Source organism: Poeciliopsis prolifica, unplaced genomic scaffold (assembly GCF_027474105.1).
Source record: "Poeciliopsis prolifica strain line A6 unplaced genomic scaffold, Auburn_PproV2 SCAFFOLD074, whole genome shotgun sequence".
Lineage (NCBI taxonomy): Eukaryota > Metazoa > Chordata > Actinopteri > Cyprinodontiformes > Poeciliidae > Poeciliopsis > Poeciliopsis prolifica.
In genome coordinates, this window is record NW_026562449.1 from 1,158,134 (window position 1) to 1,172,879 (window position 14,746).

Consider the following 14,746-nt stretch of genomic DNA (forward strand, 5'->3'; position numbering starts at 1 on the left):
AAAACGAATACTATTTTGTTTAGTAAATAATTTCACCAAATATGCCAATTAGTTTAAAAACGTTTGCCTTTATGATCAGATAATTACTTGTATTTTGGACGCGTTTCTTGTTTTGGAGAATAATTATAAAGGAACAGCCTGTTTTCTTATTATGGTGAGCGCATTTTATGACGGTCCCTTTAAACCGGCTGCTCCTCAAACATGGCCGACAGTTGACAGGGGACGCTCGGGACTTTTCCCCTTAGCTTTCTTTTCTGACAAGTTCCGTAAAAGTTTTAAAGGCGACTCTCTATCCGTAGTTAGCGATTAACATGAGGGTAGCCGTTGCGAACTTGGCAACACTGTAGAAAAATGGTTTAGTTTTATTTTTTTTGTCATTCGCGTTTAAAATGTACAGTTCGACGCCGGACAACGGTCTGATGCGCTCTGAGGAATGTTCTGGCAGCGCTAGCAACCTGTTGGTCCACCGGAACCTCAGTTCTGTCCGGAGACACCAGGTTGAGAGCAGCATTAGCTTGTTAAGTTTGACGAGCGAAGAGGACGAAGACGTCCAGTTTGACAGTAAGCAGCTGTGCTTCTTTTACAAGAATTTCAATTTTATCGAATAATTTGTTTACATCGCATTTATTGATACACTGGTACAATAATAATAAAAAAATCTATATATAATTATAAAATGTTCATTGATGGAGCTTTTCCAGATCCCGCGAGACATCACTGTGACCTTATTTGATTATATGAATGAGTTAAAGAGATGTTAGATTTAAGATATGATAGTTAATATTGATATGACAAATGTGTTGTGCAATTTTCTTCATGGATTATCTTAATTACTATTACTAATTAAGAGTTCACCTTTGATATTCAACCATTATTATCTTTTTAAGGCGCAAGCTCTAAAAATCTTCAACTGTTAGGGGACTGATGAAATGTTTTCTGTATATTTTTAAATTGATTTACTATTTCAGAGGTGATGAATGTAAAAATTTACCCACACACAATATATATATATATATATATATATATATATATATATATATATATATATATATATATATATGTATGTATGTATGTATGTATATATATATGCATGTATGTTGCTTAAAAACAAATTTATGGCATCCACAAAAACAATTTTCCAGCATTGTCCTGTTTTTCCTCTTTCTCTCCAGTATTAATAAGCTGAGTTTATCCGAGTGATTGTTTTTATTTGGGCTTTTTGTTATTCAGTAAAGAGTGAGGTAAAGGATTAAAGATTATCGTTCCAAACCAACAATCTGCAGTTGGGTGTAATGTCTACTATGTAATGAGATTTCCATGGTGATGGCAACAATATCGCTGTATCTTGGTATTTAAAAAGTTTAAAACAATTATGCCTAACCATGACAACAAGGTATAGTTTTTACAATTCTGATCAGCATCTCAAAAAGCCCATTTCCCAGAGGAGTTGAAAAAGAGGCTTTGAGGATTCAGAGCAGAACGAGAAGAAGGAAGATCAAATCGTCATATCCCGACTGCCCGGGTTTCTAACAGTATGACCAGGCACAGATTTGAAGAAGTGTGGCAAAAGCAAATGAGGAGGATTAGCAGAGCTTTCCATGAACTGTTGATGTCATCCAAGATGCTACTGTGGAATCTCATCTTTGCTGCTTGGAAATGGAGTTGTTAGAATGTCATGATACTTGTGAGGCTGTCATATTGCCACTGTCTTCAGTCAGAGGCTTTTTCATATTTGTTGCAAGACTGACTGCTACCAGAGATCCTTCCTGCCCACAGCATCACAAACCACAAAGCCTCTCAGAAGAGACTCATTTTTCCAATATGAGTGATTAATTTCTCTTTGGGTTAGATAAGGTATCTTTGAATTGAATCAAACTTCTTAATTTTATCTTAACGTTTGTTCTTACAAGATATGTTTGCCATTATAATAGTCATGTTTACATACATTTTGGCATTACTGAGCAGCCTCTATTTTTATTTTACTTAAATTATTTATTTTTTGCTACCTTTACTTATTACTTTGCTTCCAATACACTTGAATGTCCCCAGTCAGGGTCAAATGGAGGATTATTCTATTCAAATAGTATAAAGTACAGTAAACAATCATACAAAAGCTATACAGTAGTAAATAAATGGACAATTTAAATCCTAAAATATGCAGCCCTATTCCGAGAAACTCAGCTGAATGTAAACAGTCAGTTTATTGTGATTTCTGCAGAGCATCGCTCCGTTTTTCAGTTCTCTGTGAAGCCGGCCAATCTGGCTCTTCCTCTGACGTTTTTTAACAGAACCTGAAACTGTAGGATCTCTATCAGTGGATTTTAAAATGTTACTTAAAAAATAAAAAGCTTTGTGTGCTTTGATACCACTAAGCTGCTTGTGTCTATTTTGTTGGTAAAATTCCCATTTCTACAGAATATTCATAATATTTAATTGCTCCACTGGGTTTCCTTTTATAATATTTTGAAAACGTTCAAGACAATTGGTGTGTGTGTGTGTGTGTTTGTACACACACACACACACACACACACACACACACACACACACACACACACACACACACACACACACACACACACACACACGTACACACATTCTGCATCATGAGGAGAAGGCAAGTGTGCCTCACTAACCCCTTTAACCCCCCACCACGTTCCCTTTTTGGCACATGTCATCTTAGTCGTGTGTGTGTGTGCGTGCGTGTGTGTGTGTGTGTGTTGAAGAGAGGTTGGGTTGGTCTCCACTGGACATAGTAGATAAGCCTGGCTCCTGGGCGCTCCCTTATGTATAAATAAGATGAGTTCACTTCATGTACTGCAGTCAGAGGGAAGACTCATTAACGCTTTCATTGTCAAACATGGACATAGGAGACAGAAACATTGTTGAAATGATAGCAAAAGTATTTGAAGAAGGTATGTGGCTAAACTTAAAGTATACTATTTTCCAAATATTAACCATAGAACAATATATATTTTTTAAAAGAATATTCATTGTGTGTTTTGTGTGTACGCTCAGCTTCAGATTCGGAGAGTAACTGTGAACTCCTGATGGCTGGCAGACATTACCCATCCATCCAAGAGTTTGCCTCAGCGATCCCCAATCACCTTCTCCTCGGCTCGCTGCTGGAACACCTGTGCTGCGTCTACGAGAGCAATCCGGCGCGCTCGCGGATGCTGTTCAAATGTAGCCGCTCAGCAGGCTTCATGTTTCATACACCGTCACATAAAGCAGATATTTGAATTGTTCTCCTTCTCTGACAGTGATCGGCCAGCGTTTGGCAGCCTTGAATCTTCTGTCACCTTTGGCTATCAGTGATGAATTCAGCACCATTAGACTCCAGCACAACCGAGCGTTCACTGAGCTACTTAACGCCGCTAGCACCTCGCTCTATCCACAGGTATAGTGCAGCAGTTTTGTGATGAACACAACAGCAAAGTTTAATGTACTTTACTGGAAATTGATGTAATCACAGGAATTATTTATTCACAAATAAGAATGAAAACACTATTTGGCGTCCACTTTTGTTCAGCATGTTTGAGTTATTTATTTGTACTTTCACATTTTGCTGCAAGTCTTGTGGGGAACGTAATTGCAGTTTTGTGCTACTTTGTGTTGCTCTGCCACATAGTCTTTATAAAAACCATTGAAGTTTGTGACAAAATATCAGGAAGATGAAGGTGTTATGGACGCTTAGATGTTTAATGAAGTTGTGGATATGGTGTTTGACACTTTGGGGGGGAAGAAAAGAAGTTTTGTTTTAACAAATTAGTTAATTTATTGTTACTTTTGTTTTATTCACAGGGCCAACAATGTCTTGGCACAAATCCACATAACCCAGCTGTAAGGTAACGTGTCTAGAGTTATTTCTGTTTTTCTTTCTAGCTATTTTTTGTACTCTAACAGTCTGATCTGACCACAGGCCAAAGGAGGGGCTGTTTCAAGCCCAGACTTCACGCTATCTTAGTGAGTTTGAAGAAATATGTCGGCTTGGAAAAGGATCATACGGAAATGTTTTTAAGGTATTACAATGATCATTTTTTTCCCCAAATTCTTTTAAAACTTCTTTTCATGTTCAAATTTAATTTACTTTAATGTAATTGTAACTGTGATTTTTTGATTATCATTTTGTAGGTTGTGAACAAACTAGATGGCCAGAGTTATGCTGTGAAGAAAATTCTCATCAAAAGAGTCTCCAAAGAGGACTGCATGAAGGTTGGCTTCCCTGTAAAATTAAAGACATAAACTGCATTATATCTCTTATGATGTAATATGCCTCACGCTACTCAACAGAAAGTGTTTTTTTTTTCTTTCTTGTAAAAACACATGGACTGAAATCATCCATATGTTTGGTCATCTGCTTGCCTTTGGCATGGGACCAACAGTGTTTTGCTCCAGCTTTGATAATTATTTGAAGTTCATTGAATGTAATTGTGAATATTATCAATTACTACCTCACAGACTATTGTTTATTTATAGTTTTACTCAGAAATGACAACTTTAGTATCTTGTATTGGGGCTTTATTTAATAGACCAAACAAAGTAGTTCAGATTTGTCATGTGGGAAAAATATGGATTTGACTTTAAAAATGTTTCACAAAACATGTTTTTTTTTTTTTTTTTTGAAAGATTAGTTGGTAGAAATGTTTAAATGTTTCTGGGTGGACAAAGCTGGTAGAGGTATGACCCAAATGGTGGTCCAACAAAAAAGCAGCACACTTTTAAATTTTGTTTGTAAAAGTCTTAAACAATAACGAACAATAGTAAAATAATTCTGTGTGAGTCTTTCATAAAATATCTAAAAAACCTCAATGAGTGTGAATTCTTTTGGAAGGTGACATATTTCTAATTCCTGGTTCACACGACAAGATTTTATTGCTGACTTTTTGTGAGCTTTCCTGACTGTCATCTGAATGTTGGTGAAGGAAACCTGTGTGTGGTTTGTGTGTGACTGAACGCCACACACTGCAGGACCAAGCCAGTTATATCTATGATTTTTGTCATCATGTTTAGGCTCTTAGGCTTTGAAAATCAATCAACAAATTTAGCATGTTGCCATGTGAACCTGGCACACAGCTACAAATTTAGACGGGGGTTTTATTTTTGAATTGTTTCAAAAGAAATGTTTTAGTTTCACATTTCCTCCTGATCGATGGCAGAACCTCAATCTAACTTTGACTTCTAGGTCCTTAGAGAAGTCAAAGTGTTATCCAGCTTGCAGCATGTAAACATCGTGGGCTATCACACTGCATGGATGGAACATGTTCAGCCAGCCGTCCGTGAGTCTTTATCATGAAACAAGTTGATTCAACATTAATGAAAGAAGATTTAGACTGATCTGTCCTAACTCTGGCTTTGATAACCTCCTTTATTGTAGATCCTGAGTCCCACCTTCCTGCTCTGGAATCTCCTGGACAAAAAGATGGGTATGATTAGTCATTCCTTTCTCTCAATATTCTTTAGTTGCATTAGCCTGTTGCTGCCCCTAACTGACAGTACACCTCCTGTACTTATTTCATTATTCACTATTTCATTATTTCATTCACAGTTTCGATGACAGCCTTGACAACAGTAGCAGCAGCAGCTCTTCTATAGTTTTCCAAAGTCAAGGAGAGACTAGTGCTACTTCCAGTGCTAAAGTACCTCCAACAAAGAGCCAGCCAATCAGAGCTTTAGTCTCAGCCCAGGACCACCAGGTGGTGTGTCCCAAGACAGTGCGCCGCCTCCCGGAGAATTACGTTCCCTGTGTGTTCCTGGGACAGGGGGAGCCCAGGAATGGCTCCAAGTGTCCTGCCATGGGTTGGGATCAGTCGGCCATGTTGGACGAGGACTCGAGCAGGGGCAGCGTTGAGCTGAACAACAACTCCTGTGTTGACAAGGACCATCAGCAGTGGGCTGAGATCCACACCAGAAGATCCTCTAAAGATGTAGGTGTTTTAAATTCTCATGACCACTACTTTGTCTTTTTTTTCTTCCTGATTTTTCTGTAAGCAGAACATCATAAACAATAGTGATGCACTGATCCAATGTTAATATCTGTATCAGCCCCCACATTTTGAAAACAACTCCAGATAGGGTATTGGTAGCAATGTGTGCAATCAATCAGATCTACTCAGTCTAAATGTGTGCTTTGTGCTCTGAGCTACGTCATGCTGTATTATTTATTCATTTTATATTTAGAATTCCTAATTGCACTTTCTGAACCATTAGAAAGGTTTGTTAGTTTATTTTTTGAAAGTTTGACCAAGTAGAAATGTTTAAATGTTTCGAGATGGACAAAGCTGGTAGAGGTATGTCCCAAATGGCGGTCCAACAAAATATTTGGACCAATTTTTTGTTTGAAATCAATAGTCAATTTATTGATTTTTTTACTTTGTTTCTTTATTATTTATTTTACATTAGTTTTTCTGCTCCTGTTTGCACTGACTGAATATATTAAATGTAGTTTTTACATGTTTGGCCAAACTAGTGGAGCTGTTGGTGTATTTCAGTGTGCTGTTCTGGTGCAGAGTTAGTAAATTAATTAGTAATTAATTGCTTTTATGTCTTTTTAAAAAAAGAAACGTTTTGCGTTAATTCAGCTGTTTTTATGTATCAGACACTAAAGCTCAGATATCGGAAATAAAAAAAGTGGATCAGTATATCCCTATGTATCATTTAATATTAGTTTTTTTTTCCATGTGCAGGTTCAGTTCCACCTGATGCTGTACATCCAGATGCAGTTGTGTGAGCGCTCACTAAAGGACTGGATTTCTGACAGGAACTCCAGGCCACAAGAGGAACACATTCCGAGATGTAAACATGTTTACATTCTCTGCAATCCACCAAAAACTCAGTTTCCTTATATTTATGCAACTTGAAATGAGTTCTCTACTTTGAACAATTTGTGGTATAAAAATGGTCCAATTTCTTCTGCTTGTGTCTGCAGCTCCTTATGACTGTGTTGATGCTGAACTCACACTGAACCTGCTGAGGAACATTCTTCAAGGGGTCGAATACATTCACTCCAGAGGAATAATGCACCGAGACTTGAAGGTAACCGCACTAGATTTTATTTCTCATCTTGTTTATTTAGGTTTCTACAGCTTTAATTGTTTTGCAAAAGCAAATCTGGAAATTGTCCACTAATGTGTGGACAACTTTTTAAGTTTCTCCACATTTGTCACACTACAGCTACAGATTTTAAATGAAGTACTTTTTCAATGAAACGTTATGAGATAGACCAAAACAAAGCTTTTATGGACCTGTTAGAGTTAGAATTTCTCTACAGTTCTTCTATTAGTCAACACTCTGTTGAACCACCTTTTGAAATTATTTATTGTTTGATTTTGTTTCGATTTTACTGATTAATTCCAGACATGTCACATCCATTTCCTTGAGCATATCCACATTAATTCTAGTATGAATCTATGCATCTGTATATTTATGCATACATACATGCACACTCACGTGCATACACATACACACAGTTGAACATATGACAAAGAAAAAGAAAAAATAAACCCTTCTAAGTAAATTTATATCAATCAATTCATCCACTAACGAAATGCAGACCCAAATAAATCTCTAAAGTTCATTCATACCCAGTGTGAACACACCCATCCATACATAACCATCTACATACACACACCCAACAAAAATCCCATTTAACATGTCTGAGAAGTGGTAGAAAGAAGTAACTGTTTAGTTACAGTTACACTTCTTGTGGGGTGCAGAGATTGTGACATTATCGGAATGAACTTCTATCTGCCCTGTTGACACATTCTCCCACCTGAGCTGTGAATCTCTGCAATTCATCCAGAGGTACCACTGGCCTTTTGACTGACTCTAAGTCTGACTCATTCCTGTTGTGGCTGATGTGTCATTCAGAGCTCCGTGAGATGTTTAGTTTTGAATAGATATACACCTAACTGAGCACACGTCACTGCTGCCACCAACTGTTTTGGAGAGGAACTGCTTATTCTGGCAGAGTGAGTTGCCTCCCCATGAGAACAACCATTTACTTGCCAATAGTACTCTCTGAGGTACTCTGTTTTTTAAAGAAGCTTAATGATTGCACTGGAGTCTTACTAGATGTGTTAGGGCACAGGTCTGCAACCTGCAGCTTGTGAGCTTGTAAAATCTACAACGGCTACAACAAATTTCGCTAACACAAAAATGCAGCAACAAAAATGTTTATTTTAGTACAGATGCAACAACTCTAATTTTTTAAAAAGTTTTTTAGTATTTAATCAATTCTGCCCTGAATTTTTACAACAAAATGACACAACTGTCAGTACTGTTATTTATTTCTCATTATTACCTTAGAAATAGTCTTTTTTTTATGTTTTACATAATTTTCCACAGCATTATCTTCCCATTGAAAAATAATGCATTAGCCCTTTTTTTTTGTAAATGTTTTGTTTTTCTTTGTCTTGAAGCCAAAAACAAAATCAGGGTTCTGTAAGAACGACCTCACATTTCCTATGATTTATATTTATTAAAGCATTTAAGTTTGCCTTTCGGAGAAAGTTATGTAACATCTTTTTGCTCTTAGTAGCTTTTGTTTATCTGAAGGGATAAAACTAATACTTAGTTTGTAAGGCTGCAGTCCCTGTGTTAGAGTAACAGGTTCAATAGAAACACACCTCAGTGTTTAGATATTTTATTTGAGGAAAAAAAAAAATATAATTTGCCTTCCAGTTTAGTTATGTATTGCTCAGCATAAAATTCAAGGAAGTTTGTGTTTTTAATGTGACAGGCAGTGAAAATCTTTAAGGTAGAGAATACTTTAGGCATTAAATCTTATCTCAGCTGAATGGTTCAAATCTTGTAGCTCAGGTTCATGCATGTTGAACCTCTTCACTCTGTCACAAACAAAAGGTTTTGTATTTTCCATTGGTTGAAGACAAAGTTGTATAGGTTTTCAGGAATAACTTTTCTCAGCTCCTCCTTTCTTCCTCTGATGTGTTTCAGATAAATATTACTTTTGCAAATATCCCAAAGTCTCTTTGGCTGCTGGGTTAGTTGGATCAGTTGCTCTCTCTGTTTAAAGAAGCGTGGCTGAGTTAAGGTGGAGGATAAGCAGCTGTCGTGGCTGCAGATTGTGAGCAGGGCGCTCAGGGTGAGGAGTTTGATCAGCAGGGAGCTGTTCCTCATGTTAGGCGTGTGGTTCAGGAACAGGAACAGACAGCTCTCCCCTGCTGCACTCAGCTTGTTGACACCAGCTCTGTATCTCAGCAGCAGGTCCACTAGCTGCTCGTTCCCCAGGCTGCACGCTTGGTGGAATGGCGACATACCGGCCTCGTTTACAGTGTTTGGCTTGTAGCTCACAGATCCAGCACACGTCTTCATCCAGGAATTTTGTTGTTTTTGTCATCACTGCAACTGCAGCGAGGTGCAGAGGAGTGTTCCCAGAGTGATGCATCCTCTGGAAAACAAAATTTTATTCAATACATAGTTGAAAACAGCATTCTTTAAAGGGGGGGATATGATGTAAAATTAACCTTTTTGAACTTTATGTCATGTCATGATGTCATTCCCTTGTTAAAATATATCTGGGGTGTTGCTTTGATTATTTTATACATGTTTGAGGAATCCCTTGATATACATAACACCGCCCCTTTAAGACTTATTTATAGGTATAAGTTGAAATGTGTGCGTAAGTAGCAACAAGTTGACGTGAGCTCCGTGGCTGATTAAACTAGATGCTATGTCCACTGCTGTCCACTGCATTCACGTTGTCGACGCAGCTGAATAGTGCTCTGTAACGCACTGACAGATGGAGAGGCGTCTGCTGACTCTGATCATCCATCTAGTAAGAAACAGCAAATCAACAATGGCAAAACTCTATTTTGAAATGTCATTGTTAATTACTTTTTTTATTTCATGTTCGGAATTTGGGTAGGACGTGTTCAACCTCACCTGCGCGTTGACGTCAGCTCCGTGCTTACAGAGCAGCCGTAAACAGGCTTCAGCCTGCCTGCTTGCTCTCGCCACAGTGGTCCAGAACTTGAAGATAAATTTTGTCCGGGTCGTCGTGGTGATCGGCAAGTTGATGATGACCAAATGCAGCAATGTCCGAACCAGCTTGTTCCTGTGGAAAAGGCATCTTTGGTATCTGTGTTCCAAAACCAGACCAGTGCGCTCACTGTCTAGACTTTGTGGTTTTGTTTCGTTTTTCCTGGTTGAGCTCTTAGCAAGTAGTGTAAAAATATGGTAGAGTACAGCAGCTCTCAGGTTCTGGTTGCAAAGTGTGTGAACTTGTAAACACATATCTGGGATGTTTGTACGCACTTGACTTGATCATCAGCTCCAGCTGACAGCAAACTCTGCAGGCTGTGGACTCTTCTGTACGTAGAGTCAGGTGGGGGGGAAGGATGGCTCTGCCTAACGCAGCAAGAGACATAGCTGTGTGTATGAGCCACCTTTATTTTATTTTCAAGCATTAAACATGAAGTTGCAGCATTTTGGCTAGCTTTTAGCCTTTTTAAGGCGCTACTTGTTAATTTAAGTTTAAAATTGTTTCTCTTAGAAGCCATTTCCAAAGAAGGGCCTCATCTTCCAGATGAACCGTCCTGTATCTCTGTCTGACTGTTGCTCCCATACTTCTATTCCTCTGACATCTTCATTCAGAACGGCTGTGTAGAATTCATTTCTGTAAATCTTAATAACTTTATCTCTCTTGTCTCTGCTTTGGTCCTTGTCCATGCTGGAGGATTGCAGAGTGACTGCTTTGAGAGTCTTTTTTAAGACTTTGATTGGTTTGATTCTAGTTATTCTGGTTTTTCATGGTAAAGAATAAATCTAAAATGAAATGTCAACATCAACTTCCTCCTCCCTGTATTTGGTGTTCTGATCAATGACTTCTGCTTCTGTGTTTGGTACTGAGCCATTCTGACCTAACTTTGCCGTTGCGGTCCAGTCCCATCTGATAACCCTGGCTGCGTTTAGGGCCTGTAAAAGGGGCTGTTGACACCCACTGGACGAGTCACTGCAATAACATGATGATTGTGCTTTTTATAGTTACTGCTTGAGAAAAACTTTCAATATTATTATTATTTGATTTTTATTTTTTTAATAAATTGGTGGACGAACTCCTTTTTTTTGTTTTATTTAAACATTTTCATGAATGTTTATGTCATAAAAATTGGAGCTGGAACTTCCTGTTATTTTACTATTTGCTTATTATGATGATTTGGTCATACAGGTTTAGAAATATATTTTATAAGATTCAAATAAACAAATAAGAAATTTTTTAATAAGAAAATGAGCATTGTACTGCCTGAAATGCATTAACAGCATTCCTTTAGTGATTGCTTCATCATTTCCATCAAAGGACACATTTGCAGCAAAAAAAAATTCTGCCGACATCAACATGTGAAAAGCTCTCGCACTTTCTGCTGGACTTAACATCAATGGAGAGTAGTGCTACGCTGGTGGTTATATTTGGAATGTCAGATAAATGATTGACTAGCAAAAGGTTCATAATAGAAGATTTTCTTGTTGCAGAATTTGAACCAAGGTCAAGCAAAAGCTCTGCCACTTGAGGAATTCTGGGTAGAAGAGATTTACAGACAATGATTTTTATTTTTTTTTTTTATCCTAAATGCAAAATGTATATATGTCTTGGTTAAATTACACTTCCGACTGCGTCGTTCTTAAATACAATGGTTTTGCTTCACAAAAATATTCCCTAGTAAAATTGCTGATGCTAGCATTTATTCTTTACTATATTTATTTAAAAATGTTGGTCAATTCTTTATAATTTCTGGCTAAATATATTAAAACCCCAGTGGAGCATCTAAAAGCCCACAAGTAGACATGGACCTCCGGATAGCGGAGCCCGACTTTTAAAACAAAAATAAAAAGCGTCTCTGGCCTCTTATTTAAGGATTTACAAACTGTTTCTGCTACATATGTCAGTAACATTCTGAAATAATACTTTCATTTGAAGGAACTCTAACTAGAGTTTGAAAAGAGACTTAGATTTAAGAGTATTATAATATTTTAAAATTGTAGAGAATACTTTTTGCAGAGGGTTAAAAATGTATGCACTGATGTTTTATATCAGTTGAGCTTAAATTTACAAGCACTTGAAAATATAAACTTTTAAACAATTGTTAGGCTTTAAAATAAACTAAGAATAAGATCCTTTTTGTCAAAGTTCTGCAGCAGTCTTAAGTGAGATGATCCTACTACTTCATTATTTCTCAAAATGTGTTTCTCATGTCTCAGTGGTTACAACTGTCTCACTTTTTCTCTCTGACAAACTGAATCCTACATTTGGATACGTTATGCATACTCGGCAGATGATGTGGTAGCAGCAGCATAGTTAAAAAATTTTTTCCCTGAAATCTTAGATTTCTCCACTTTCACAACTGATCACATGGTAAATTAATCCCAATAACTTTTCCTTCTTTTGTTTTTTTCCAGCCCAGAAACATTTTCCTCCACGGTCATGAATGTCATGTTCGGATCGGAGACTTTGGGTTGGCATGCAGGGATATGATAGTAGATGACCATAAAAGAACAATTTCTCCTGGTGATGGTAAATTATTAAACTTTCATCTTATTACATTCTTACAATACACCAGTAGATGGCGCCACTTCCTCTGAATGGTTCTTTGTGTTTTCAGGTTCCGCCCATACATCAGGTGTCGGCACTTTTGTGTACGCTGCACCAGAACAACTGAAAGGCTCTCATTATGATTCAAAGGTAAATAAAACTTACATTTTTGTTTTGTGTTTAGACTGTTTATGAATGGATTTAGTTTTAGATCAAACACATTCTTCTCTCTACATGTTGTTTTTTTTCACACTAAGAGTAAATGTTGCTCTTGCAGTCAGACATGTACAGCATTGGGGTTTTGGCCCTGGAGCTGTTCCATCCGTTTGGGACAGAGATGGAGCGGGTCCGGACCCTCGGGGATCTGAGAGAAGGGAAAATTCCAGACTCCTTCTGCCACAGATGGCCAGTTCTGACTAAATACATTGTAAACCTGACGAGCAAAGACCCCAGCCTTCGGCCAGCAGCCAGCCAGCTGCTAGAGAGTGAACTGTTCCACAATAAAGACATGGTAGTACGGGATAAATATCTGCCTAATACTGTTCATTTAATTCTTCAGAACTCTTTAAGTGTGCAGATATAGTTTAGGATTACAGTGTATATGCATATAGCACATGTGTTTAGTTTGAAGTAGGTTTGGGCCAGATTCAGATATTAAGGCATAGTAGAGTTTACAAAGTTACAAAATGGCATGCATGTGCCATTATCCAGTTCATTTAAAGTGCTTCAAATGAAGCGCCAGAGAAAGTTCTGGACTGATCAGTCTAGATGTAGATCTGTCTAGATTTCCCCCTCCCGAGGCTATTTCTGGACACTGTCAGCTGGCTGAAAGACAACTATTTCTACTACTACATTTTCCCCCCACAAAGACATTTTTTCATAAGGACACATCATTGAACACTGGTGTTCAATAATTAGTGACGCGAGCTTCAGACACAAGCTGATTCTTTTGAAAGACTCTTTACCCTGTACAATAGGATTCTGCACACATTGCAGTGCCTACGATTCTATTTCATTTAAAAGGCAAATAAATAAAATCCAGCGAGTTTTTTGTTTTAACTTAATACATATAATTGAAGTTCTCATGTGAACTTAACCTACAAAACCAATTAATATAAAACTGCATGCAGGATAAATGGACTTTCAAGAAAAATGTACCTTTTCAAAAATGAATCCTTTGTAAGGTACTTTGAAGTAAACAGATCCTGGAGATTTGATTCCTTTCAAAGAGTCCCGTCACTAATTAACATTCAGCTGCAGGCCCTACTAAACTGCTACTAGCGTTTTATGTTTTGCTTATGCCCCAACTGTGTATTACTAAGAGATATGTTGCCTTATGTACGTAATGCACCTTCCTACACTTTCAGCACTGAAGCCTACAGAGTTTAGTCACCACACAAGCCAGACTCCCAAAAATATTGAAAAATTCCATAGCTCTCACATGCCATATATACTGGACATTTGCCACTTCAGTAGCATTTACACAACTCCTACTCTAATGGCCAAATATTGACATTACTTTATCTCATGCAGAACTGTTCAAATGTTTGGTCTGCCCTAATCACGATGCATTCCCCTCTGAGTCTCCTTTGCTTGAAACCAAAAGTAAACCTGTCATCATAACTTTCTTTCCTGTGTCACTGCTGGCCCGAGCCTAGTTTCAAGTTCTCAACTGTGATGCAAAAGAAGTGCCATCTTTTTTGGATCAACGGTGCTTTGTTCCAAAGGCGCCCAAAATCACTACCAACCAGTTTTAATATTTATTTTCCTTCTTTTTCAGGTCATCCACGGTTTACAGAAAAGAGTGGAAGAGCAGGAGGAGGAGATCATGCAGCTGAGGAGACAGATCAGTCAGCTTCAGAACTCAAAAGTCACTGTTGGCTTCACTGAACTGGACAAAACCTGAACCTCAAAAGCATCAACAGATTGTCTGAACTTAATTTATTGAGCCCCTAATTTACTTGGTTTGACTTGATACAAATGCCTGCATGTGTGAACATTTAAGTGTCTTGTCCTAGAGATGGTAGTGTTCTATTTCTCTCTCTCTTTTTAAACATTTGTTTTATCCAGCTGCTAAATAAACCATCTCATGTATTTCAAAAACACTGTAATATTTAATTTGATTTTAGTGTCCAAGCAAAATGTCTTTCTCATCCTGAGTCATTGAAACTATTCACCGGATAGTTTCACTGTTAAGGAGCT

The 14,746-nt window shown here is 37.7% G+C and overlaps 2 protein-coding genes across 4 annotated transcripts in view; one reads left to right on the top strand and one right to left on the bottom strand.

The window, feature by feature from the left end:
- The window catches only part of bhlha15 (basic helix-loop-helix family, member a15), a 168,659-nt gene that overhangs the window by 85,802 nt on the left and 68,111 nt on the right, over nt 1–14,746 (bottom strand). The gene's annotated exons all lie outside the window — the stretch shown is intronic.
- eif2ak1 (eukaryotic translation initiation factor 2-alpha kinase 1) lies at nt 149–14,642 on the top strand. Of its 3 annotated transcripts, none has more exons than XM_055021135.1 (15): nt 149–561; nt 3,016–3,183; nt 3,261–3,397; nt 3,802–3,845; nt 3,920–4,019; nt 4,132–4,212; nt 5,183–5,276; nt 5,375–5,423; nt 5,546–5,924; nt 6,684–6,792; nt 6,926–7,032; nt 12,412–12,526; nt 12,615–12,694; nt 12,822–13,058; nt 14,325–14,642. In XM_055021135.1, exons 1-15 carry the CDS (start codon nt 390–392, stop codon nt 14,448–14,450), a joined length of 1,998 nt encoding a protein of 665 aa, XP_054877110.1. In that variant the 5' UTR covers nt 149–389; the 3' UTR covers nt 14,451–14,642. The 3 variants fall into 3 exon arrangements, with proteins under 3 accessions (XP_054877110.1, XP_054877112.1, XP_054877113.1); XM_055021137.1 differs by having other exon boundaries at nt 155–561; nt 12,822–13,055; nt 14,325–14,639; XM_055021138.1 differs by lacking the exon at nt 149–561 and adding an exon at nt 2,774–2,912.

Excerpts from the sequence above, each read along its gene's own strand:
- eif2ak1 (XM_055021135.1), top strand. The coding sequence starts at position 390 with ATGTACAGTTCGACGCCGGACAACGGTCTGATGCGCTCTGAGGAATGT. Across the intron at positions 3,184-3,260 it reads CTCGCGGATGCTGTTCAAAT|TGATCGGCCAGCGTTTGGCA; the intron begins GTAGCCGCTCAG and ends CTTCTCTGACAG. Across the intron at positions 6,793-6,925 it reads AGAGGAACACATTCCGAGAT|CTCCTTATGACTGTGTTGAT; the intron begins GTAAACATGTTT and ends TTGTGTCTGCAG.